Source organism: Stenella coeruleoalba (assembly GCF_951394435.1).
Source record: "Stenella coeruleoalba genome assembly, chromosome: 20".
Lineage (NCBI taxonomy): Eukaryota > Metazoa > Chordata > Mammalia > Artiodactyla > Delphinidae > Stenella > Stenella coeruleoalba.
In genome coordinates, this window is record NC_137166.1 from 1,316,332 (window position 1) to 1,342,755 (window position 26,424).

At 65.7% G+C, this 26,424-nt stretch overlaps 1 protein-coding gene across 2 annotated transcripts in view; it reads right to left on the reverse strand.

The window, feature by feature from the left end:
- The window catches only part of ZFPM1 (zinc finger protein, FOG family member 1), a 67,642-nt gene that overhangs the window by 26,322 nt on the left and 14,896 nt on the right, over positions 1-26,424 (reverse strand). The window contains exons 1-3 of one of the 2 annotated variants that reach the window (XM_079907153.1): positions 15,532-15,591; positions 15,156-15,266; positions 12,422-12,550 (exon numbers count right to left, since the gene is read on the reverse strand). In XM_079907153.1, the coding sequence (XP_079763279.1) occupies positions 12,422-12,550; positions 15,156-15,252 (226 nt within the window). In that variant the 5' untranslated portion in view covers positions 15,253-15,266; positions 15,532-15,591. Of the gene's footprint in view, positions 1-12,421; positions 12,551-15,155; positions 15,267-15,531; positions 15,592-26,424 lie in introns of those variants that run through there. The other variant, XM_079907152.1, reaches the window with a different exon arrangement.

Genomic DNA, 26,424 nt, shown 5'->3' on the forward strand with positions numbered 1-26,424 from the left:
AGGCGAGGTTCCTGGAGCCGACGGCAGAGGGGGCTGGCAGGGCGGCACTGCGGCCGGCCCAACGTGGGCCAATGGGCGCTAGGCACGGTGCCTGTCACAGGGCCCGGGCTGGGGAGGGCCCTCTGGGGGCACGCCCTGGCTGGACCTGTGTTCCCGAGTCCCCTCACGCGTGCACTGGGGCGCCGCCATCGGCTGCCGACCCCTCCCCACCTCTGCCGGCTTGCGGTGCCCTGAGCTGCTACCACGTCCAGCACCGTGGAGTCCACGTGTGTATTCTACTGACTCCCAGTCTCTCCGCTAGAATGTCAGCCCCTTGGGCCAGGGTCACTGTCAGCTGGCTGTGTCCTAAAAGCACCTGGGCCTGGAGTCCACCGTGGATCGGCCCCACCAGCCAGCCGGGTAATGGCCGGGCAGGGCGGGCGGCCCCCAGGTTCTGGAGCCCTGGCCCTGCCCACCCCCCTCCGCCCCCGCCAGCTGGTGCCGTGAACTTCTCCTCCTATCACTGGGACATCGCTGGGGATTATTGATTTTTTGACACAGAACAACAGCCTGTCTTTATCGGGCTGAACCCTGGCCCCAGCTAATGGTGGAGCTGGGACCGCCTGGGGACAGCCAACAGCGCAGCATGGGCCCAGCCCCACACCAGGTTTCTGACGGCCCCTTCACCATCCCCACCCGGGTCAGAGCCTTGCCCCCCGTCCCACAGAGCCTGAGCACCGCGGCTCCCCGGGGGCCTCAAAATGGGAGGCCTTGAGGTCTCTCCAGCCTTCTCAAAAAGCTTAAAAAACAAAAGGCGCCCTGGGTCCCTGGGCCTTAGCCTTCCCACCTGTGAAGTGGGCGGAGGGCCCCGCAGTCCCTGGCCCTTTGGTCTTGGGAGACCCTGCGGCCTGAGAACAGGGATGGGTGGGGGCCCCTGGCTCTCCCCAGCCCCGCCTGGTCCTGGAGGGTGGGCTGGAAGCAGGACCGGTGAGATAAGGTAAAGAAAACACCTCCTGTGCAAGTACCTTATCAGGCTCCTATCAGCCCGGGCCTCCCGGCCCCGACCCTGTTCTTCCAGGAGCCACCGCCACCGCCACCGAGGGCCCTTCCTTCCGGTCAGCCTCCAGCTCACCGCCTCCCAGCTGGCCCGGCGGCCCACCCTGCTCCCTGTGTCCCCGGGCCCCACCCTCCTGTCCCTCGGAGCGCCGTCTCTCTGCTGCAGATGGGCAGGAGGGGTGGGCATGAGGGCAAGCGAGGGTCTGGGTGGAGGCCGGGTGGTCAAGGGGGTAAAGGGAGGGTGCCCCGCCCTGCCGCTGCCAGGACCTCGGCGCTGCCCCCAGCCTCGGGCCAGTCCCGTCCTACCCCCGCCCAAGGGGCAGCAGCGGGCACTGCGGTTGGCCAACACCATCGAGAATGTCCTGACACTGCACCACCCCGCAGGACCGGCCCTTTAGGGAATAAGAAGCTCCTTCCAGAGAACGTGGTGGGCCCTGAACGCCTGCGGGTCCTTTATGAGCACCCTGGCTGCTCCGCCCACAAAGGAGGCTGAGCCCGGCGAGCGCTATGTCCTGCCCAAGGTGCCATGGCTCAAACTGGCACACTGGGCCCCAGGGCCCCTGAGGAGGACCAGCACGAGGGAACTGCTAAAGCCCCTCTCGTAAGCCGTGCGCGCTCACCGTAGCGCGTGGAACCAGCAGACACCTGCTCTCAGGGCACTGATGACTTAGTCCTCAAACCACCACATGCCCTAAGGCGTGGTTATTCCCCGCCTTCACAGACGAGGAGACCGAGGGTCAGAGGGGACCTGGCCACACAGTGCGATGGGGTGACTGAGTTCAAGTCCAGGCCCCCGACCCCTATCCAGTGCTCTGTCCTTCCTGCCCCTTCAGGGGGAGATAAGGAGGAATAATGCTTGGGCAGGGGCCCGGGAACAGGAGGCTTGGAGGACAGACCGGGCCCAGGCTGGTCCCCACCCCAGACACAGCTCCCTCCTGTCCAGGAACACCCAGGGCTCCCCCACTGGGCCCTCGATCGAGCACCGTGCCGCCACCGCCAGGGTCTCAGCCTCGGGACCCGGTGCTGTCACCCGCCAAGGCCACTGCTCCTGCCCTCTGGGACCCAGCAAGGTCCCGGGCCTTCAGGGGCCAGGGCCCAGGAACCAGGGAAGGTGCTGGGCGGCGGTGGGGCTGCACCAACGTCAGCCCCGGATCTGGGTGTTCGTGGGAAGACGCACGCACGGGCACAGCAGCACGGGTATCTGCGTGCAATTTGCTTCTTTTAGAATCATTTCTCCCCTTTCTTGGAGAAATTCTGCCGGCCAGAGCAGAAATAAAAAAATAAATGGCTTGCTATTTTCCACACGGCTGTGATGTCTGTCCCCACCACCCTACGCCTGTCCGCGCTGAGATGATTTTTCGGGGGTAAATTCCTAGAAGCTGAACTGCTGAGTCAAGGCAGGGGCATCTCAGCACCCTGAGGGGCTCGGGCAGCTCCAGCCTGAGCACCTGGACGTGTGTGAGCGCTCGCGGGGCTGGGGGTGGACGGCCTGGTGCCTGTTGCACCCAGCAGCTCCCAGCCCCACAGAGACCACGGGTGGACCTGGGACAGCCGGGTGGATGCCAGGGCCATCTGCCCGAGGCACGGGGGCTGGGGCGTGCTGTGGGGGGATGGGGCCAAGGAGGGGTGGCCACAGAGGCTCCGCCTGCAGGGGGAGGGGGTGGCCAAGGAGGCAGGACCCCTCCCCCCCAACACACAATAAACCCCGATAGCATCGCTCATTTCAGGCCCCGCTCGGCCCTTTCGAGCAGGATATGACCAGCCCTCAAGCCGATGGCGGCCCCTTTGTCCCATCTCCAGGGACCGATCTTATCGGCTGCATCCACCGCCGCCGTAATGGAAACATGCGGTGAGGAAATAAGAAGTTACGCGCAGAGATAGAGGCCTAATAACAAATAAATAAATAAATGAGGAGCCCAGCGCCGCACGGGGTGGGGGCTCAGGGGACAGCATCAGATCAGGGGCCGGGCCGGGCGGCTCCCGTCCCGGGTCTGGGAGACACTCTCAGCTCGCCCAGCCTCGGTCTCCTCACCTGTCAGGTGGGCCCAGCAGAGCCGCCCGTGCCCTGAGCTTCGGGGAGATCCCGTGACAGACGGAGCCCAGAACCCCGGCGGTGGGCCCTGGACCCCGATACGCCCCAGCTGGGGCTGTGGGACCCCGCGCGTGCTTGGAGGGGGCCGCCGCAACGCACACGCTGCCACCCCCCGTCCCCCCGCTGCCCTGCCCATCCGGTTCCTCCAGACAGCCTGAATGTCCTGTCCCCGTCCCACAGAAGAGCAGCCCGAGCCCAGAGAGGGCGCCGCGGCCCCGAGGACCCCAGAGGGAGAGGTGACAGCTAGAAGCCAGGTCTGCCCCGGCACCAGTGGCGAGGGCCCTGCCAGCCCGGAGTAGCGGGACGGTAACAGTGCTGGGGACGGTACCAGGGGCAAGGGTGACCGTACTGGCCCCAGTAACCGGGACCGCACAAGCCCTGGGGACAGCGCCAGCAGCAGTGCCCGCCCTGGTCCTGGGAAGAGAACCCGTCCGCACTGGCAACGGCACCGACAAAGGCGACAGAGCAGAGTGGCCGTGACCGCCTGCCGTGAAGGCCAGCCTGTCATCCCAGGTCCCCCAACGTGTGCACCCGTGGGCTTTCCACCAGGGAGGCAACGGTAGGGAGGGAAGCCGATGGGTCCCAGGCCGCACGGCCGGGCCACGGTGAGTCTGAGCTTGGGCCCAGGAGGACGACTGGGAAGGAAACTTCCAGAAGGGGCGGCCATCTCCAGAGGCTCCCAGGTGGGGCTGGGCAGACCTGCACCCCCTGATGTCTGGGAGGCCCTGGTGGGGCAAAGGCGGACGCTCAGACGCCCAGCCTGGGGGGGTGGCCCGGGCAGGAAGCCGGTGGAGGGCGGAGGAGGAAGCGGCTCGATTAGCGCCCACGGCCGCAGATAGCCACTCCCGGAAGGCGGTGAGGTCAGCGGGCAGCGCGGGGCAGGAGGCCAGGCATCGGCCCCCAGCCGCCGCCAGGACAGTGGGGACCCGGGAGAACCCCGTGGGGCGGGGCTGGGGGGCGGGACTGTGGGCTCCGGCCCTGCTCAGTTGCCCCGAACCTCTCTGGGCCTCAGTGCCCACATGTGAAATGCGGTGAGCACAGCACCGGCTGCCACGTTCCCGTCTCACCCGTTTCACAGGTCCCAGGTCCACCCTTGAGCCCCTACAGTCCACTCACCATGCGGCAACCAGCCCTCTCGCTGCCCCCAGGTCACCCCCCATGGTCTCACCACTGGGCCTTTGCGCTGGCCATGCAGGCAGTTTTCCCAGGTGTCCGCAGGGCTGCCCCCCCCTCCGCCACTGAGCTCTCGGTGCAAATCCCCGAGGGGGAGGGGCTCGCCACTCCCTGCACTTCTCAGTCACATTCCTTGCTTAGCCTCTGTGCCCCGGCTGACCATTCTCTGCTTGGGCCGTGGCTCCTGGAGGGCAGCGGCTGGCTGCATCCGCAGGGACCAGCACACAGTAGGTGCTCAATAAATGAAACTGCAAGTGAGCGAGCAGAACGGGCTCCACGGCAGGGGAGTCTGACAGGACGGCGGCTGAGTCTCGCTGAAGAGTGGCCTGCTGACCACCTGCCCCTCTCATGGGTCCTGGCCCCCACCTGACCCCGACGCCCAGGCCTTCGTCAGGGGCAGACGCTGAAGTCAGAACTGGGCCAAAGGGCGGCTCCCCACTGGCCAGGCTGATGGTGCCGGGCGGTCAGCACCTCCAGGGTGAAGAACTGCTAACCGCAGCGAGGGGACTGCCCAGGGCTGAGGGGTCAGCAGCCCGACCACGGGGAGGCCACGGCTTCAGCAGCCCCTCAGGGTACAGGGAGCGGAGGCCCCTCTGCTCAGGGCCTTTTTGGGGTGCCGTGTGTGGCCCGGTGCCTGGGCCCCTGGTGCCCACTGGGCAGCGCAGGACATGGCATCCGTGCAGGCCAGGCCAGCCGCGAAGGAGAGGCCGCGGGCTCTCGGTCCCCACCTCGGCCCCGGCCTGGGAGCTCTGCCCCACACGGCCCTGCTCGGAGAGGGGGGCAGCTCTGAGCTTTGGTGGTGGATGCTGGCCGGGGTTTGGGCCCCTACCCTGGCCTGGGGACCGATGCTCCGGGGAGGGGCTGGAGAGGGTGTCATGGAAGAGCTCAGGGCCCAGGAGACAGCAGGCAGCCGAGGTATCCGTCGCTCACCCTCGGCCCACGCTGGCTGAAGCCCGTAACCCCCGAACCCCACTTCCAGGACAACCACCTACAGAACGGATCCTCCCCTCTCTGAGCCCACCCCCTCCCTCCTCGCCCCAGCCGGGCCCACCCTGGCCTCAGGGCTCTCGCCCTGGCCGTGCCCTCGCCTGGTACACTGTCCCCAGGAGGCAGCTGGTTCCCCTCCCTTTTCTGGTCTTTGCCCACATGAGGCTCAGGACACCCTACTCAGAACTGCCCCCCCTTTATTCCGAGCCTCCCCTCCTCGGACGGGGGACATTTTCACTTCTCTATTATTTAGTCTCTGTCTCCCTGATGAGAACAACAGCTCTCTGGGGGCCTGGACTCTGCTGGCACCGAGCCAGGTGCTTAAAACACAAGTGTTTATGGAGTGAATAAACGACCTCCTTCTCTTGCCCGCCCCTGGGCTGTACACCCCACACTCCTTGTTTCTACGGCCCGTGCCACCGCACAACACACCTGCCACTTCTGCCCGCAGTAGGTGCTCAGTAAACACCCGGGAAGGAAGGCCGACTGCGGGCACACACGGCCCCTCCTTAGGACCCCCCAGCTCCGGGAGTCTTGGCCTGCTCAGCTGTCGGGGTGGGGGGTCAGGATGCGCGGAGGGCCCCCTGCGGGTTTTCAAGGAACATGGCCCTCGGGGGACATCTGGGCTGGACCCCCTTCCCTGGGGTACCGAGAAGAGGTGGCTCCTGACACAGCTGCTGGGTCTGACCCCAGGCTGAACCCTGCCATCCACCATCGCCCCCTCCTGTGCCCCTCACCGCCCCCCCCGCCCGCTAATCTAAGATAAACAGGCCTACGGGGCCGCAATGCCAGGCCCAGTGATAACGCGAAAGAGCTGAAATGATTTTTCCCACCCACACATGCTGAGCTGGCGGGAGGGGACGCGCGGCCAACCCGTATCGGCCCATCTCCCCAGCTGTCCATCAGGACAGGCCGTCCTGCCTCAGCTGCCCGCCCACCGCCCGATAACAAACCTTGAGGTTTGCATAGAAACACCAGGCGGCGAGATTAGTCCACCGAGTACAGCCCAGATAGCAGCCATCGCCCTTGCTCACGCTCCCGGCGTGAGGACTCCCAGCCTCCAGCAGGCCCTCGGAACCCCGGAACCCCGGTGCGGGGGCGGGAGTGGGGGGGGTAGGGGGTGGAGCGGGCTCCAGTCCCCAGGCAGGAAACGGCACGGATGCATCCTCTGGCCCCTCCCACCAGCTGCCCGCCTCCCCGTGCGCCCCAAGGTACTAGCCCACTAACCCACTCTCCGCAAGGCAGCTGACCAAACGTCCCACTTAACACCCCACGCCCCATTTTACAGCCAAGAAAACGGAGGCGTCTCCCTACGGTCCATGGCATTGAGCCCAAACTCTGAGCCATTTGTGCCCTGTCTCATCTCTCCCCAACCCCGTTCCAGCGTCTAAGGCTCCAGCCACGCCCATGCCGTCCAAACCTCAGGGTCTTTGCACGTGCCAGCTCCTTGCCCGAACACCCTCGGCCCACTCCAATTTATCCTTGGGGATGGGGGGGCCCACCTACGGTGCTGTCCTGGCCCAACCACCTGGCTGTCCCCTCTGCTGACATGCAGTGAGTGGGGACATGGCCAGCCTTCCCATCTCTGCCTCTAGGGCCTAGGATGAAGCTGAGGCAAAAGAAGGTGACACCTAGGGCTTCCCTGGTGGCGCACTGGTTAAGAATCCGCCGCAAAATGCAGGGGACATGGGTTCGAGCCCTGGTCCGGGAAGATCCCACATGCTGTGGAGCAACTAAGCCCGTGTGCCACAACTACTGAGACTGAATGCTACAACTACTGAAGCCCACGCGCCTAGAGCCCGTGCTCCACAACAAGAGAAGCCACCGCAATGAGAAGCCCACACACAGCAACGAAGAGTAGCCCCCGCTCGCCGCAACTAGAGAAAGCCTGCACACAGCAACGAAGACCCAACACAGCCAAAAGTAAATAAAATTTTTTTAAAAAAAAAAAAGGTGATACCTGATGTTCAGTCAGTTGAAATTTGTTCTGTAAACAGTGGTCACCAGGAAAGAGTTCCAGGCCCTGAGACACTTACAGGTGAAGGGGACCCCAGTCCTGGGGCTCTGATCACACAGCCAGGTCATAGGACTGGCCACCCCCTTCTTTCCTGGACCCGTGGAGCCCAGGCCACTTGACTAGCCCCCAGAGCCAATGGGGAGCCCCTGTGGGCCCCCTGGGTTCATCACCTTGCTCCCCAGCTCCGCACGGCACCCCCAGTGGACAGCCCTGAACTCGGGATGTCTGAACCACGTTGCCTCCCAGACAAGCTGTCAGAGACCTGGATGGATGTGTGCTCGTTCTCACCTCCCCTGTGCGGGACACAGTGGGGTGGGGAGGGCAGAGGAGTGACACCTGCTTGGTCCACCCCAGGCAAGTCCCTGGGTGGAGGGGACCCCCCACGAGATCTGGCTGCAGAGGAGGCTCCCGGACCCCTGGGGCCCCAAACCCAGGCCTGGGGCCCCAAACCCAGGCCTAGCGTCCATTCACTGCCCTCCCTCCGTTTTCTCATGACCTGGCCAGGAGCCTGAGGTCATGGTGACTGCCACTGGACAGGTGACAGGCTCAGGACCCCACAGTCGGAAGGGACCCTCAGGGCTCTCAGCCCTTGTGGGGGCTGCCTGTCTGCACGACCCTCTGCTTTTTCTGGATGTCAAGTGTGGAGACAGAGGGGGCAGCGGGTCACTGGGGGCCGCGCACCCTGATGGGCAGAGGGCACCGGGGACCACAGAGCTAAGGCAGTGGCAGCTACCCTCCCAGATGCGCCTTGGGGATTTCCGATTCTAGCTCTCAGCCATCTGCATATCAGAATTTTAAACAGCCAGCCCCTCGCGCGCACAAGGTCATTTCAAAGATAAAAATACCCAGCTCTCCGGGTCCCTGCTGCCCAACCCCTCTCCCTTCACACTCCAGCCGGCGGCTCAAGGGAAGATGAGGGCCGGGCAGGGCAGCCCCCTGCCCATGGCGGGCCATTCCCCACAGACCCTCAGCCGGGGGTGGGTCCCCCGCTCTGCTCTCATCCACTTTCCCTGAGGCAACCCGAGGGGACCCCCATCTCCCTCGGGACCAACCCCCCCGCCCACCTGGCACCCTGCTCAGTCCCCCGGGAGCCTGGTGTGGGCTGGGCTTCTGCCCGGCACTCTCCACGCCCACGTGCACGCGGACCTCGTGCCCTCAGGCCCCTCAGGGTCACCTTTCCGTCTAGGACCCCTGCCTTCCCGCCCAGTCCACGGTTGGCGCGCCGGTGGCGTTTGGGCTCCATGAGGACGCAGGGCGCCCCGGCCTCTCCCGAGGCAGCAGGCGTTCACCCTGCGCCGCGCAGCGTGGCCTCTGCTCCAGCCTCACCCGCCCACATAGCGGCTGCTGCCCTAACCCCTCAGAGGGGGGAGGCGACAGCTCCGCGGCCAAGCGGCCTCTGACCCAGCCTGGATCCCGGGTTCCTGACCGTCGGTGGGGACCCCTGGGCCAAGGTGCCCATCACCAGTAGGGGCATGAGCGGCGGACCCTCCCTTCCCCGCTCCATGGCCACGTGCTCAGCTGGCCAAGGGGTTGCGGTGCCTTCCTGCTCGACAGCGGAATTCTGGTCTCAGAGAGCAGCTTCTCCCTGGAACCTGCCTGCACGTCCCCTCCCCTACCCACAGGCACCCGGGCCACCAGGGCAAGATGACGGGACTGAGTGGGGAGCTGCTCTGCCCTGCGTCCCATTTGTACAGATGAGGAAACTGAGGCCCAGAGAGGTCGAGTAACCAGCCCACAGTCGCTCAGCAAAGCTGGACCCCAGCCCAGGCAGGCAGGCAGGCTGGCTCCGGCCTCTCAGCACTGCTGGGGTGGGGGTGGTTCCCACTTGAAGTCACACTTGAGAACTGGCCGCCGGCAGCTCGTGACCTGATGATGGTCACAACGTCCAAAAGTGACCACGACACTGACCACATCCCAGCCTGGGTCGGGAGCTCTGGGGTCGCCGGGTCACGGGTGGGAGGAGGGAGCTAGCGTGGGGACAGTAACAAGGCCCGGAGAGAACAGGCCCCTTGCACACCCGCACTCTCGTGTTTACAAAGCCCTCAAGGGTCCAGGACTGTCTGCAGCGCGTGTCGAGAGCCCCCTGGGAGGACAGGAGCTGGGAGGCCTCCCTCCTGCCTGGTGCCGTGTGGTATCTCCTGGGGGTCTTTGTGGCCACCTGCTCGGGGCCTTGACTGCTGTAGGCAGGGCAGCTGCGCTGCACCCACCATGCAGCTGGAGAGAGGCACTGAGACCCAGCCTCTCTGCCGGGCTGATGTCACCTGCCCCTGGGACCCTGCAGTGTCAGCACCCTCCCCGGGCGATGGGTCTCACCCACAAGCCAAGTCTTGGCCAGCAGACAGTGGCCAGAAAGGCGAGATGGGGGCGACCACCTGCAGGGGCGGCACAAGGTGTGTGCGAGCCCTGGCCTCCAGGGCCTCCCCTCACGCAGCTCACATGGGAAACCGAGGCTTGGGGCCCAGTCACTCCTCAAAGCCAGACGGCACAGGGTGCCCTGTGGTCCAGACCAGCCCGCCATCCCAGAGGGAAAGGTGGGGGTGCCCCCAGGCACAGGTCGGGTCCCCAGGGCTGCACTTTTCCCCATGGGGGACGGGGCAGGAGGGGCAAGTGGAGATCAAAAGACAAACTCAGAGGGTGGGGTGGGAGGAGACACGAAGGGGCGGGGCCCAGAGGGACAGCGAAGGGAAAGGGGCCGGGGAAGCTCGCAGGGCACCAGGACCTGCAGCGAAGGCCCCGCTGGACACCCCTGTCCCCCCGCCGGTTCCCGGGCTGGGCACTGCCCTTGGGGACGGCGACCCAGGCAAGCCTGCCACCCTATCGCCAGCACGGCGGCCCCTGCGAGATAAGAGCCCACGGGGCCTCTCTGGCTTCCCGGCCGGGTGATAAGTGTGGCCTGTTTGGGGTCTGATAGGGGGCGGCCACCACGGCGGTTGGCCGGAGGCTGCTTATCGGGCCATCGCTGCCCACTGCACAGAAATTCCTATCTGTGGGGGCCGATAGGGAGCCCCCCAGCCCCCGAGGACGCAAATAGCGCAGGAAGCTCCTGGGTGCACCCACCCAAGCCACGGCCCCCGCGGCCACTCCGGGGCCAGGTTCCAATCTCCAGGGGCCTCTGCCTTCCCATCTGTAAAACGGGGACGGTGATACTAAGTCCGCAGGGTGGGCGGGGACCGACCGGAGGACAGCTGAGGCTGGCGTCTACACACTTGCTGCCTGAGCTCCAGAACCAGGCGGCGGGTCTGCATCCTGGCTGTGCCCCCTCGCGGGTGGTGACGTGGACAGACCCTTTAGTTGCTCTGTGCCTGGATCTCTCCGTAAAGGGGAGGGTCGCCTCACCCCTGCCTCGAGGGGCTGGTGTGAGGACCGCCTCGCACATGCCTCCCCACGGTCACCCTATCCAGCAGCTGCTCTCTCAGCCCCCCGCCTGCCCAGCGGCCGATCAGGGCCCACCGGCACCAGGCGGTCCCTGGAATGTGCGAGCCACGGGCCGAGGCAGCGCTGAGCCAGCGTCTCTGGGTGCTTCGTCGTTACCCTGTCCTAGAGCTGGGGAAACGGAGGCAGCAGAGCGGTCTGACCACGGGCACCAGTCCCACAGCACCGTCCCCTGTGTGCGGAATGGCCCAGCCCCGGCAGGTGGGTATCTGGCTCAGCTGCGCCCGACCGGGCTGTGAGGGACTCATACACACACGACCTGTCCCTGGCCAGGTGCTCCTTGTGAGGAGAGGACGTCCCTGCCAGGGCCCTTGGGGCCCCTCCCCTGCCTGTCACTGAGTCACTGAAGTGGGGTAGAGGGCGGCCGAGTCCATCCGGAGGGCAGCGGTGTCCCTGTGCTAAGCCCCATTCCCGTCCTGGGGCAGCAGAGGGGACCCCCAGCCTGTCTGACCCAGGATGCTTCACTCCCAGGCAGCACCATGGCCCATGCAGGTGGGAGACGCTGGCAGTAGACTGTTTCCCAGTGGTCTGGGGTCACCATCTAGGCTGGGACCACCAGGCCCATCCCTCCCTCTCTGGGCCTCAGACACCTACCTACTGTAGGAAGAGGTGTGTTAAATCAGCAGGGGGACCAGAAGGCACACGTGCCACCTCATCTCCTTGGTGCCACGCAGACATCACTAATCAATCCCAGCACTCTTTCCTTGACACTTTGGGATCCTGATGAAGGGTCCACATGGCCACTCAAATTGAACCTGGCAGGAGGCCATCTCTGACACCCCTGGGAGACCATGGGGGTCCTCTCTGCCCTGGTGTGGTCTCCCTGACCCCCCGGCAAGATGAGGCCCTTGCCACGTGCCTCCTTTCCACTGGCCACTGACTGCATTTGTGTCATCACAGCTCTCTGAGGACCCTGTTTGCTCAGAGCTGTACCTCGGGGACACAGCAGGTGCTCGATGCGTGCTTGCTACGTGCACGTGCGCCCGGCCTGAGTGCACAACCTCCATTCTCTCCCTCTGTTCCCGAGGACCACGCCCTCCCTCCTTCACCCAGCAGCTCCCAGGACCCCTCCGAACTGCCCCGGTTCCCCTCAGCCGCGTCACTTGTACTTAGGAAGCATGACAACAGCCGACACGCCCAGCCTGCCCTATACTCATACGTCGGTGGAAGCGGGGAGCCGCGGGCACAACACATCTGGTGGGCCCTCCAAGGTCAGAATTCCAGCTATAAGCGGGGGTGGGGCAGTGCTGGGAGCACGAAACCGCCTTCAAAGACACTCCTGATCCAGGACCCGGTGGCTTGGAACGGCCTCCGGCCCCCCGCCACGCGCTGCAGCCACCACAGGGGTGGGTCCTCTCCACCCACACAGGCTTGAGCCCCTAGCTGGGCTGGGAAGGCGCAGGTACTCGGGCCGCTCCAGACTCGCATTCCCACCTCCAGGGAAGCCTCAGAGGCGTATCTGCTGCTAGGGGCCTGGGGTTTAGCCCTGAGCACCGGCACAGCTTGGCGCCCACCTCCAGGGAAGCCGCTGGCCCACAGGCTGGCTGGACTTTGCAACAGGACAGACCTGGGCCTGCTGCACCCGTGCTGTCAGGGTGGCCAGCTCCCAGGACCCCCAGAAGGCTGGGCCCCAGGGCTGCCCTGGAGAGACAAGGCCGCCAGACCCCGGACACAGGCGCGCTTACCTGGCCCGCTCCAGGGGCTGCTGGCCTCTTCCTCCTCCAGCCTCGTCTCTGGCTCCGGACCCTCCGTCTCCTCAGAGCCTCCTGGGGACGTGGGGGCGGGTGGTAGCGGTGGGGGTGGAGGAGTAGCATCTGCAGGAAGGAAAACACCAGAAGGTTCTACTGAGCCTCGGGGCACCGAGTTGCCCGCCCACCCCAGCCTGTGGCCGGGAGGGACGCTGAGGCCCAGGTGGGCGAGCACGTGGCACAGTTCCGGTCACCACCCTCCCCCCACCAGCTTGCTCTCAGGGGGTGCCGTCAGACATCTCAGTTTCTCCCCCTTCATTTTTGGCCTTGAAAAGCCCTCAGCCCCTTATTAACTGCGGCAGCGATAGCTGCCCGCCCGGCACGCCCAGGCCAGCAGGCACACGCGTGGCCCGGATCCCTGGTCTCCTCGGCCGGCAGCTGGGGGCTCCTCCGCCAGGCCCCGCACCTAATTCCAGCCCAAAGGGCATATTTGCCTTCCCTGCTGGGCCCGATAACCACCACGGCCCCCAATCGATGAGCGCCCGTAAAAGCCCCCCCTTGGTGACGTCACGTGCCCGGCAGATTATTAATACCCGCGATAAGGGCCGTGATTAACATCGAATAAATCAATCACACGGTATAAAAGTCCTATTATTTTTGGCTATAAATCAACGCGGCTGGCATCCGAGCTCCAGCCACTGCGCGGGAGCCGCACCGGGCCCGCCCGACAGGCAGACATTGCTCCTGCCGTCTTATCGCGCCCATCGGCGCGTTATCACTGAGGCCTGTGCCAGGTGCAACCCCGGCTGTTTTTTTCCAGCTCCTCCCCAGTCCCGCCCCCGCCCCCACCCCGTGCAGCCCAGCTCCCAGATCAGATAAGAGGCCCGGCTCCCCAGGGCAAAGTCCACCAGTAACCAGCCGCTAGCCCTTTGGAGAGCGTGGCCCCCATTAGCACGCAGCACCCGATGACGGTGGTGGTGATGGGGGGCCCCTCGCCACTCCCTGGGCCCTCGGAGGGGCTGGCGCCCCGTTACAGATGCGGAAACCAAGGCTCAGAAAGGGCAGGAGCCCGGGCGGGGACAGGCCGGGGTGAACGCTGGCCGCAGCACTAAACACTTATGGTGACGGTGAGGGTAGAGACAGTAACAGCTGTGAACAGAGCGCCAGAGCCCAGGCCCTGAGCCTCCACCCCGCCTGCTGCCCCGGGGCAGCTGCGGGTGACGGGAGCCCCTGCCTTGCTTTCAAGTCCTGCTAGCCTAGCCTCCTCCTCACTGCACAGCCCCAGTGACCCCAAGGGGCTGCCGCTGGGCAAAGGGACACAGGCCAGCGGGTCTCAGAGGACGAGGCTTACTGGGGGCTTGTGGTCAGCCGGGGGAGACTCTGGAACATTCTGGGGATGGGGGTCCACAGTGAGGAGCCCCCCACCGTCTGTGTAGGATCTCCACCCCCCAGTCCCAGCCCTGCAGGGCTCTCCTCCTGTCCCCTCTCTGTGCCACCCCAGGGCCTTTGCACGTACAGGTGTGTGTAGCACAAGGAACTCTACCTGTCCTGCAGGTTTCTGCTCACTGCCACACCCACCCCATCTTGCCTTCATTCCTGGTCACACCACCCACTAAAACGGCCCCATTTATGGCTACGTCTCCCCCATGGGACTATTGTCTGGGGGTAACTCAGCCTCTGTGCACAAGGGCTTCGTGGTATGGAATGGGGATGTGAGTGAGATTGCTGTCCACAGCCGGCAGGGTGCAGGGGGGCGAGGGGAGCGGGGCTCAGAGCAGGGGCCAGGGCAGAGCCCACCCCGCCAAGCCTCCCTCCGCTAACCCCCCAGCCTCAGCTCCCCCTTCTGGAAAACAGGGGTGAGGGCACTGACCTCCCCCAGGGCCTCCACCACAGTGAGGCCCAGACTCTTGGGGGGTCTTTGGGGGTCTCTGAGGGCACAGTGGGCCTGAGAGGATGGCCCGGCTTTGAGGCCCCTCCGGGGACCCAGACAGAGAAGGCCTCCTAATGTCAGGTTAATTCAGCCCTGGGTGTGTGTGTGGGAGTCTCTCCTTCCGAGTCCTGTTCTCAGCTTCAGAAAAGTGCCCCAAAACCCTGGGGAAACTGCCAGGAGGGCCCCAGGAGAGGTTCCAGGTGTCCAGGGTGGGGTAGGGTGGGGAGCAGACGGAGGGGACGGGAGAACCAACCTGAATCCGGACTTAGGGTTGCATTCCGCTCAGGTGCTTACAGGCTGTGCGCCCCTGGGCAAGTCACTTAACCTCTCTGGGCCTCATTCGCCCGTCTGTAAAATGGGGTGATTTGCCTTAACAGGAGAACCTGCTCGGTACCGAGCCCCACGTGTGCTGAGGCACGCAAGCCCGTTTCATCGAGGGTACACGGAGGCCGGGAAGGGGTGTGGCTTTCCCCAGGTCACTCAGTGCCCATATGACCCCCTGCCTCACCCTGGACTAGACCTTCCCCACCGGGGCCTTGCTCTGCCCATCTCTGCCACTAGGGCTGGGCTTCCCAGACCCTCTGCAGGTGTGTGCATCTCCTCTACCCGGACCAGCCCCTCCAAGCCCCAGTGGGCACGGGCAGCCCACAGACGCCGCTCGGTGCAACGCCCATTTCGCAGGTGTGAGAACTTGAGTCCTCAGCGGGAACTGGCTCCCGTGAAGTCACAGCGAGGATGCGGACGCGGGGAAGGGTGCCAGGATGCCAGGGCCCAGCCTGCCACGTCCACCGCCCGACTCACCTGGACTGGAAGGGCTCGGGGGCTCGGGCTCCAGGGCTGTGGCCTCTCGCTCCGGGAGGCCGGTGTCCGCGGCCTGGGCCTCTTCTCTGGCCTCCATGTCTCTGAGGGAACCTGCAGACACAGCCCCAGGGGAGTCGTGAGGCGCTGCCCCCCACAGCCGGCGTCCTGACCCCCCCGGCACAGGCACAGCCCCGGGGCCGGGCGCAGTGGGGTCCGAGCAGGGTCTCGGCCCCCCAGGCGGTCAGAGGCCTCGAGGGAGCGGCCGTCAGCACGGGGGCTCTCCCCCAGGTCCCCCATGAGTAGATGTGCGAACCCCACCCACGTACCCACCCCAAGCCCTGCACCAACGCCTGGGGGCCACCGGCCTCCTGCTCACCTCGCCTGCCCCGCAGCCTCTGCCGACCCCACGGGCCGCTCTTGCCGGGACGCTGGCCCCGGGCAGCCCGACCCCTCCCCTCTCCTCTGCTCCACGCGAGAGCGCAGCGCAGCGCTGGCGTCTTCTGGGCGGGGCCTCTGGGGGCTGCCGAAATGCAGGCGCACGCTCTGCGGGGTCCCAGGGTCCCGGCGCACATCCACAACCCCCGCAGGTAAACATCTCCCGGGGCTCTGCACACCTGCCCCCTGGGCCTGGGACCCCTCCTCCAGGAAGCTGCCACACTCAGGGTCTGAGGTCTGAGGTTCTGAGGGAACGTGCAGAGGGCGGGCCCCGGTGCCTGGCACACAGGAAGAGCTCGTCAGCCTGATTAAGGGGGTAAATGGCTGATGGGACACAGGTGGGTGCGCAGCGTCTGCAGTCCAGCCTCCGCGGCCCACTAATCCTCCCTCAGGCCTCACGCGGGAGGTGCCCCATGGAGCCCTCCGTACAGGTGGGAAGGCAGACTGAGTCCCCAGACCACCTAGGAGGGTGGCGAAGCCAGACCCACAGCGTGTCCCGGAGTGCAGGCCAGGGTGGCAACCTGTGCCCCCGAGGTCAGAGGGGCAGTGCCAGCGCTGTGGGCGGGGAGAACGGCGGAGAACAGCTGTCCCGCTTCACACCGCTCTGCGAATCCCCCACAGGCCCCCTCCACCCCGTCTCAGCTGGGCCCTGGGGCCCGAGACAGGTGCCCGGGCAGCGCTGCCCCTGCCCCACCACCTTCCCCAGCTCCTCCTGTGCAGACACCTGTCCGGCTGCACCCTCTGGATTCTAGCTCTGGCCCCACAGACCCACGGGCCCCGGGCTCCCCGGGACCCCTCAGAGCTGTACTGATAGCAGGAGCGCGGGCACTCACCTCCCGTCACTTCCCGTGGCCGAGGCCGGGCTCAGACCACACAGAACCAGCCCTGGGCTAAGCCTCACGGTCTCTCATCAACGCGCCCGCACGGTGGGCTCTGCGGCGGGCTGGGCACACCCGACTCGTGCCTCTGGGACAGGTGAGAGGCCTGACCCCCCGTGACCTCCCCTGGCAGACGCCGGGGCAGGAAGGCAGAGGCTCCCTGGGCCGTGGGACTGGCCCCCAGCCCGCACTGCCGGTTGCCCTGGCGGACAGCTCGCAGGCCTGCTTGCCTAACTCCTTCTAGAAGCCCAGGTGCTTCTGCGGCTCATTCAGAGCTGGAGATGGTGCCCCAGAGCTGTGGTCCCTCCTGCCGACGCCGGGACTTCAGGGCCTCAGCGGCCGGCTCTGGAGAATGGGTGTGAAGCCTCTGCTTTCGGGGACTGCAGCGACCAGAGCCCTGCACCCGGGCAATGCCGGGCACACGCCTCTCCCGCCCAGGTGGGCCTCAGCCACCCAGGGAGGCCCTGAGCTCCTGGCGGCTCCATTTGTGGGAGAACAAAGGCACCCGCTCCGCACAAAGCGTGACAGGAGCGTGAAGAAAGAGGCTGCGGCTGCAGCAATTTACCCTAATGCGCTAATTCATTCCAGCACAATTAACACGCTGATAACACAGCAGACAGTCATCAACCAGCGAACGGCTCCAGGCCCACAGCGGGATGCCACGCTGCGACTCCTGCCCCAGCCCTGCCCCACATCTGCCTCGGAGCCACTGCTGGAGCCCCCCGACACCCCCGGGCCACCTGTGCACCTGGGTCCCCACTCCACCTGGGAGGAAGCTTTCTCCACTGGCTGGGGTGAGACGCAGCTGCTTCCCGGGGTGCCCTGGGCTAGGAAGGACCCTGCTCGACCCCTGTGGGGCCCTGTATGGTCAGACACCCCAACTACGGAGCCAGGCCAACCCATGGCCAGGCAGGCGGTGTCCTTGTTGTGTGACTACAGGCAAGTCACTCCACCTTCCTGTGGTCGGAAAGCAGAACGGCTCTGGCCCCGCAGGACGAAACTCGGTTTCACCTGTGTGGAGCCGCGGTCAGCGCCTGGCACGTAGTAAGTGCGCAGGAAACACCACCCGTCACCAGCATCAGCTGCTACCACCCAGCACCCAGCAGGGCACTGCTATTATTAAGCGCCGCCTGTATGGGAGCCCTGTGCGCAGCCTTCTACAAATGTCTTCCCTGAAGCCCCCTGCCCACCTCGCAGCCCAGGGGTGGAGGGCCAGCAGGAGGGAGGGGCCCGCAAGAGGCAGGCCCTGACGCCAGGCACGATGGGCGGGTGCCTGGGAGCCTTCCGACACCCCAGAGGTGAGGCCGAGTCATGCCCGCTTTGCGGATTAGTCAACGGAGGCCCGGCCACGTGGACTGACCTGCCTGTGGCCCTTGGCAGGAGCCCGACTCCCCACACACACCACCCACGTGGACGCTGCTGAGGCCACGGCCCTCCTCTGCTGCAGGTGTGGCCCCATGCCTCCCCCCGCCCGCTGATGACCTGGGGTGAGGGTGACGCTGGCCCCATTGCCCGGCGCGAGGAGAGGCCTGGGCCCAAGGCCGAGCACCTGTCTGGGGCGTCCACGGGTGGTGACGGTGGTCACCAGCACTGGGTCCAGCCCCCGCTGCCCGAAGCCCCTCAGTTATCACGGCGAGCAGACGCCCCGCCAGCCGATCCGTCTCCTGCTCATTAAGCCGGACGCCGAAATGGAAATGAAAACATAATAGCTATTTGATTGGGGGTGAGATATTTTGCATATTGGCTTGGCGCTGATAGCGGAATTTCATCAACTCCCTTTTTTCATGCTTTAAAACTGAATTACGGAGACGGGCTCTGTGCAGCGGGATGACCCAACTCCCTTCCGAGGCCCAGGCTGCTGCTGATTGATGGCCCTCCCGGCTGTGATGTGAGGCAGCTGGGGGGCCTTTGGACGAGGGGTCCTTTGGATGACTGCCCCAAAGAAAGCCGGAGCTGGCACCTGAGGAAGGCAGAATCGCCCGAGGTGGCCCTGGGGTGCACCTGCCAGGTGGCGTGCAGCGCGGGGTGGCTCAGAGCACTGGACAGGGAATCTGGAGGCCCCGGCCGAACCCCCGCCGGCCCCTGCAGGCTGTGCCCGCCCCCCAGCCACCGGAAACATTAGGAGGAACAACCAGAGCAAAGCCCCACGAGCCTCCACCTGGACTCCGCGCTTGACCTCGGGCGTGGGGCTTTCCTGCGGCCCCGCTATGGGGCTGCCATCACACAGCCACTTATGCCACAGAGGAGGAAGGAGAGGTGGCACCTGCCAGGCCCCCTTCTGTGTCAGGGCCGGAGCATGAACGCAGGCCCGATGGCCTGGGGGTGGGGTGGACGCTGGTGGGCATGCGGCCCTGCTCGTCCCCCGACATCCCCACCTGCACAGCCTGGGGTGCGGTGGACCTGAGCGCCCACGGCCTCCTTCTCAACTGCCGTTCACTCCTGCGCTCTTCATTCACTCATGAAACCTCCCCCGAGTCCATCTCCCTGCACAAGGTCCTGGGGACCCTGCAGCAGCCAACACGTACCCCCCAGGAAAGAAACGTGAAAAATCCAAGTGTGGTCATTGCCACCAAGGAGAGGTGGCGTGACAGTCAGGGAAGGCTTCCTGGAGGAGGCGACGAGTGAGTGGAGATCTGGGATGGGACAGGAGGCTGCCTGCGGGCGGGGCTGGGGAAGAGCACTCCAGGCAGAAGGAAGAGCGGGACGCTGAGGCCTGTGGCCTTGTGCAGGCCACGCCTCCCCGAGCCCAGCTTCCTCACGGAAAGCTGTGGGTTATAGCAGCCTCGTGTCATGGGCTGGGCTCAGGGCTCAGCAATGTGGTGCCCGTGGGTGCCGAGCACAGACCTGGGGTTATTATTACAACTGTTGTTATTGTTTCAACTCTCCAGGGAGGTGCCACACCTGCCCCTCTGGCGGTGCGATGGGGGGCGGGGCATGGACAGGGGCGTGGGGACCAAGGGGCACGGCTGGAGGGAGGGGAATGAGGGTCTGGGGCCTGAGGAGGGCAGTGTGGGTGGAAGAGAAAGACCTCCCCCTAGGCTGGAGGATGGCCCGGCCTCCTGTCCCGCTGGCCCTGGTCAGCCGGTGGGCGGGAGGGGGCATGGCGCTGCCAGGGAGAGACCCTGGCCTCTGGGCGCACACAGCAGCCAGATAAGGGCCCGATAACAGAGAGAAAATAGCAACAGATTCAGACTTTCCCACCGCCGGGCAGTGGGGCAGCTCGGGCCACGGCAGGGACAGGAGGCGGTGGGACAGCCCCGTTCTCCCCGAGGGCGGCTGCGCTGTGTCCCGGGGGCTTGGGCCCCTCCAGCCAGGACGGGCTCTGGTCCAGCTGGGGCTGGGGGACGAGGAGACAGAGGCCCCGAGCACAGAGGCGGCCCCAGCCCCTCGGGACCATGTGACTTGCTCTCTGCCCCCAGTTCTAACGAGGAGCTGGGCTGATTTCCAGGCTGAGCTGGACGGAGAGAAGCGGGCGAGAAGGGGAGCCCCCAGCAGGGACGGGGCGGCAGGCGGAGCCCAGCGAACGGGGCTCTGGTGAAGGGCAGGGGTGGCTCACGCCTCAGAGCCCAGGGCTGCCAGGAAAGGGGCAAAGGGGGGAGGCGGGCAGACAGGGGCAGGTCCTCGGCCCCAGGGAAGGTCATCAGGGCCTAGAAAGGGTCCCATTTAACCAGAACTTCTTAAAACTTTTGCCAGCACTTAGAAGGAAGGTGGGTCCCGGCCCCTGGTCCCTGAGAAGCTCGCACAGCACAGGGGTGCAGGCATCGCGGGGGGAGGCTGACGATCTGGGAGGCCCCCTGGGCGCCTGTGGGTCCTCTCGTGCCCACCTTCCCGCTAGGGTACCAAGACCCAGCACGGATGCTGGACACCCTCGGAGGGTCCACCTCATGTCCACCCCCCAAACGTGGCTAGAAGCTGCCCACTGCTCTCCGGGCCGCTCTGGCAGGAGGTCCAGGCCCATTAGCACAGGGCCGTCCTGGCTCCCAGCTCCTCCCCGCTCCCTCCACCCTCACTCCCTGGATGGCAGCCACACTGCTTCCGCTGTCCACGCCCCTCCAGGCCTGGGTCCTTAGCCCACGCCGTCCCTCTGCCAGGACAGCTCCCCTGCCTGGCTGAGGCCTCCTCCTACCTCTGAAATCTCTCCCACGCTCGGGTCATCCCTGGAGCCTTACGTGGGTTCGCATTGTCCCCTGGGGTGTTGCTCTGCTGCTTGGCTGCCCTCCCCCAGTGCCCAGAGGAGGACGGAGGGAGACCCCGCCCCGCCGCCCACGCCAGGGGAGGTGCTGCCGGCGTTGCCCCTAGCGGGCTGCACCCACGGCAGCAGGGACGAGATGCGGGCCCCCCCGCGGAGCATAGAGGGGCCTCTCTTCCTCGGCAAGCTCAGGCTGGGAGGGGCCCACAGGCCTCCACTGTGACCCGCCAGCGGCCCTCATCAACCCAGGATCAGTTCCTGCTGACAGCCAGGGCGACCACAAAGAGGATGTTGGCGAGATAATGGCTTATTCGAGTGGGCAGGCTGCCCCGCGGAGGGGAGGGCGAGGGTCTGAACCTCCCGTGTGCGCCGGGGGCCTGGGTCCAGATGCCCTCCCACGCTGGTCCTCCCCCGCCCCATACCCGGTGGCAGGCGTGGCCCTGGGACAGAGGAGACGGGAGGGCGCTGGGGGGCAGCCTGGCTCCCCGCCAAGGGTGGGCTGGGTGGTGCGCGGGCACACCCTGCAGCAGGGGGCTCACTCCTCCTTCCAGAGGAGCAGACCTGAGCCCGTACCCTCGGCCTCTCAGGCTTGGCCCCCGCCTTGGGTGGGCAGGTCCCCAGCACGGCTGGGGCTGAGTGACCGTGGATTCACCCGCCTTTGCTGCCAGGCTGTGAGCTGGACCTGATGCGCGCAGCCTCCTGGCCCCATGTGCACCCAGGCCACGCCCGGGAGGTGCTGGTGGCACGCTGTCCTGAGAAAGCCAGGCCGAGGAGAGTGGCCAGCCGCTGGCACAACACACTCTGGGCCATGGGAGGGCAAGGGGAGCCCTCGGCGTCGAGGAAGAGCTTGGGTGCTCAGAGCGGAGGCCAGCGGAGGCCCCATGCGCTCCGGGAACAGGGACCCCGTACTCTAAGGAACACGAGTGCTGCAACCGACTTCAGCTTTGAACGCATTAAAGTATCGCAGGGAGATACCAGTGGCATACAATAAAACCCATCCTTTAAGTGTCATTCACCTTTTGGAGGCATGTTCACTGAAAGATGAGCAGGACAGTCCTAGGTAACCCAGACAAAACCCAGGGCCCCCTGTAGCCCAGGCTCAACAAAGAGACACTTAGCAGCCCAAATCCCCACCCACTTCTCTCCAAAGCTTTGCAGGGGTCAGTCAGGATCTGAGACTGCCTTTCCCAGTCACTTCTCCACACCCCCGGCTGACGCAGCGCCGGGCACCCCCGCTTGGCTGTGCACTGTCCTGGCTTCCCTGTCCCTCCCCCAGACCCCTACTGTTCGCACCTGTGCTCTCACCTCCTCACAGGAGGTCTGGCAACTGGGCCGCAAGGGTGTGGAGTGCACCTCGGTTCTCCGTCTCTGAAGCCCTGACCGTGGGCCGCGGCCACCCCGACCCACGCCGGTGCCCGCCCTCCCCTGGCTCTGGTGAGGCCGTCCTGGCCTGAACTGTCCCGGCTCAGAACCGCCCGCCTCCTCGCTGCACACTTACTCCATCACTGCCTTCTCCGTCTCTGTACCTGGAGACTGGGGCATCCCCAGCTCTGGTGCACAGTAGGTGCGCCGGGAACTCTGGTGACTGCGGGACAGGTGGGGGAGGGGAACAGGTGGGCTCAGAGCCGGGCATGGCTGGGGGCCACCCGGGTCCACAGTGGTGGTGGTGGGGCCAGAGGGGAGCCTGGGGGCTGAGCCTGCTTGTTGGGGGGTGGTGTGAGCAGGGACTCAGCCCCCTGCCCCCACTGGCGGAAGATAAGCTGGCTGGCCCTGCCTGGGGCTCTGAGGCCTGGGTGAGTGTGGGGCTCCACAGGATGCAGGGAGATGGGGCGCTGACACCGGGGGTCTACACCACATACCAGCCCCAGCCACCACCACTTCCCCCTGCGGCCAGCCTGCAGCTGACGGGCGAACTTGGGGGGCTTAGGTGCCCCGGCCCCAGGGCCACGCCCGGACCCCCGGCACGCATCACCCCTCGAGGCCGCACAGGGCAGGAGGGACCACGGGCAGCGCTGGGCCTGTCCCAGGCAGGAGTAATGCCACCATCACCGTGACCATGATGACGGCAGCAGAGCAAGCGCTCGGGCGGCCTCTGCAGCAGGCCGGGCTCTGGACTCACCACCAGGGCTTCTGATCCTTGTAACGACCCTTAGTGTCACCCCATCGTCCAGGTGGGGAAACCGAGGCACAGAGCGGTAAAGAAGCTTGCCCAAGGCCTCACAGCTACGGGAGCGACGGGCTGCCACCTGCTCTCTCCTCCCGAGCCCTGCATTCCCGCCGAGGCCCCCCAAACCCACCGTCCCCATTTGTAGAGATGGGGGCCTGCTTGGGGGGCACTTGGACCCAGGTCTGTGTGGCTCCCAGGCCTCCTCTCCCCTCCCTCAGCCTCAGTGTCCCTTCCTGGCTCCCTCCCCTGTGGGCAGCCCCCCTCCCTGGTCTGTGTGACTGCTGTCTGCCCCCTCGGACTGTTCCCTGAGGCAACGGGGGGTGTCCGTCTGCTCCCCTGGCTGTGGTAGGGGGTCAGCAGGGGTGTGAAGCAGCTGGCACCCAGGGCCCCTCCCTCCAGGAGCTATTGCTCCCTCTGGCTCAGACCCGAGACAAGTAAGCACAGCCCTCGACAGCTTACGAAGCTCTGCCAGGCCCCGCACCAGCACCAGCCTGTGGGGGAACCGGCTCCACAGCGCAAAGAGGGAAACGGGCCAGGAGCAGCCGCCCTCAGAGAGCAGGACCTTGGGCCACACGGCTCTTCAGGACCAAGCAGAACCGAGACTGCGCTGTGCCCGGGGAACCTGCCCAGGCCTCGGTTTACCCATATGGGAAATGGGTATCAACCCACCGACCTCACAGAGCCGCTGTCAGTGTGGACAGGGAAGGGCTTTGCAGGAGATAAAGATGCCCCCGGATGGGGGTCCTTCGCAGGAGCACCGTGATTCCCTCCACCAGGCCTTCCATGTGCTGGGTCAGCCGTGAGCAAACAGGTCCAGATGGGGGTAAACAGTCTGGGTGGGGGGTGAACACACACCTTGGGTATCACGAAGGGCCAGGATGGGTACAGGACAAAGAATGGTGGGGGGGTGTGGGAGTGGTCACTGAGGGCTCCTCGGAGGAGGCGGTATTTAAGCTGGGACTGTGAATGGGGAACCCTAGACAGAGGGAAGTGCCAGTGCAAAGTCCCGGAATCGGGAAGGAGTTTGGTGGGTTTGGGTGCTGCGGCTGAGGAAAGAGCACCAAGGCTGAGACAGAGGCAGAGAAGCCGGAGCAGCAGGGTGGCCGGCCGGGGTTTATTCTCGGCACCGTGGGAAACTAAGCGGAAGAATGTGGATGCTGGATTGCAGGAAGGACTCCAGCGTGCAGCTGCTGAGGCCCGGCCACCGCCTCCAGGCAGTCCCCAGTTCTCTGCCACCTCCTTGGTCTGGCTCTGCATCCTCCCCTGCCCAGAGCCTGTCCCGTCTCTCAGGCTAGGGCCAGCGGGCTGGTCCCCCACCTCGGTCCCTGGGGGCAGGGGCCCAGGCGGGCAAGGTGGAGAGAAAGGGGAGCAGAGGAGGCGGGAAGAAAGAGCGGGGCCTGAGAAAGCCCAGAAAGCCCAGCCCGGCTGATAGGGGAGAGATTGGTTTCAGCCGGAGCCGCAGGGCTGCCAAGTCAACATCCTATCGGCGGCCTGCACTTACTCAACATTCATCACTGCTGAACTCGGAGACTTTATCAAGGCTAGAGGTTGGCGCCATCTCCGGGCCCGGCCACTCCCGGCCTCCGATGGGCCCGATAGCCGCTGATAGATTACACGAGATTGTTTCACTCTGGAGAACCGATTACGAACGCTCCTGGGGGAGGGGTGCAGACCACGTGGCCTGGGTGGGGCGGGGAGGGCCCCGAGGCCACTTGTGGGCCGAGGCGGTTGTCAAGAACGCACTCGGAGCATGTGACAGAGACCCCACGTGTGACTGGTGGGGAGGGGGCGGGGCGACGCCACAGCGCGGGGCGGGAGCGGCGGCCAAGGCCACGGCACGTGGCAGGGTGGCCGAGGCCACGGCATAGAGCTGTGAGTATGAAGGAGGCCCGCGGAGGAGGAGACGGGAGTCGTGCCCGAGAACAGGGGCCGCAGGCTCTGGAGTGGTTCTCTCCGGATGGGCCGATAAGGACTGACAGGTGGGAGTGGGGCCGCAGCTCATGGAGCCATCCGCGTGGCCTGCCGTCAGATGGACAGAGGCAGACGGCTTCCTGGTAGGGAATGAGGCTCCGGTGTGACAGGGCCCTGCCATCTGATAGGCGGGGTGGGAGACCCCGAGGGGCATGGGCCAGGCGCCGAGCCCTCCTCAGCTCTCACCCCTGGGGCTGCAGCCCCTTGGGGCCCGTGGCCAGGTACCAGGAGGGCAGGCCTGCCCGGGCTCATCTGCAGACCCAGCCCTTGGGCACGACTGCCCCAGGTCCCAAACTAGGGCCCCCGTGAGAGGGTCCTCTTGTCACGGGGACTCCCGCTCCCACCTGGGCTCTGGGTTTCATTCACACCATGGTGCCACGGCCCTGGGGGGGTGGCTAGCTCCTCTTCCTCCAGGCAGGCCCTCCTGATGCTCTGCAGATCAGCAGCGGGATGTACACCGGGCCTGGGAGACTTTAGTGTCCAGACTTGGGGCCACACTACCCCAGGTGTCTCTCCAGTGCCCCGGGGATGGCGTGCAGCAAGAAAGGAAGAAGCAGGGTCCTTTGGGTGGGCCTGTATCCCTGCTGGGTGCGCCTGGGTCATAGGCAGCCAATCTACTCTGCTCCCACTGAGGTCCCGAGGTGCTTCCTGGGCCCACGGGGAGGTGGTGGCTGTGCAGGGCTGGACCCCAGACCTCCTGGCCCAGTGCATCCCTCGTCTCCACGGGGCCCAGAGCCACAGTGTCCAGGAAGCTGGGGGCGGCGGTGCACCTGGGCTTAAATCCCACCGGCAGGCCCCTCACCTCCCTGAGCCCGTTTCCTCAACTGAAACATTGGGAGTTAAAACAACAGCTTCAAATTCATGGATAAAAGTGGAAGGAAGGTCGCCCAGGGCTGGAAGGGGGAGGGAGCCAGCGTTCCACGGGGACAGAGCTTCTGTCGGGAAGACGGAAAATTTCGGGAAATGGATAGTGTTGGTGGCTGCACAGCCTCCTGAACGCACTTACTGCCACTAAGGTACACACTGGACATGGCTAAACGGTGAGTTCTGTGTTACCTGTATTCCACCCCCCCCCCCCACACACACACACGAGTCTGCCGCCCACTGCCGTGGAGCACACAGCAGGTGCTCCCTGAGTGCCTGTTCCCTTCCTTAGGGATTCAGAGACACACAGCCCTCCCCACAACGCTGCCCCAGGCCACTGCTGAGTGCAGAGATAGGCCAGGGCTTGCCGGGGTCTGGTCCTGCGTCCACGGATCGGGGCTGGAGATGCTGGGGAGCACGTCCATGACGGAGGTCAGATGAGCTGACCGGTCCCGTGAACGGTCCCAGTCAAACCTCTGCAGCGGGTCATGGCCCAGCTCTGCTGCTCTCCCACGGAGTGGGCCAAGGCTTCCCTGGCCTGGCTCCAGCCCCTGCAGCCCGGTGCCTCCGCTCCCCGCCCCCATCCAGGAATACCCAGGGAGCCCAGACCGAGCACCAGGCCTGTCCCAGCTGCTGTCCTCTCTCCCCAACTGTCACGCCTCTTTCCCGGTTAGGGCTCTTGCCTTTGCTGTTCCCTCTGCCAGGAACGCTCTTCCCCCGACACGTCATCTGCCTCTGCCTGGTCTCTCGTCCACCCCGTTCCCA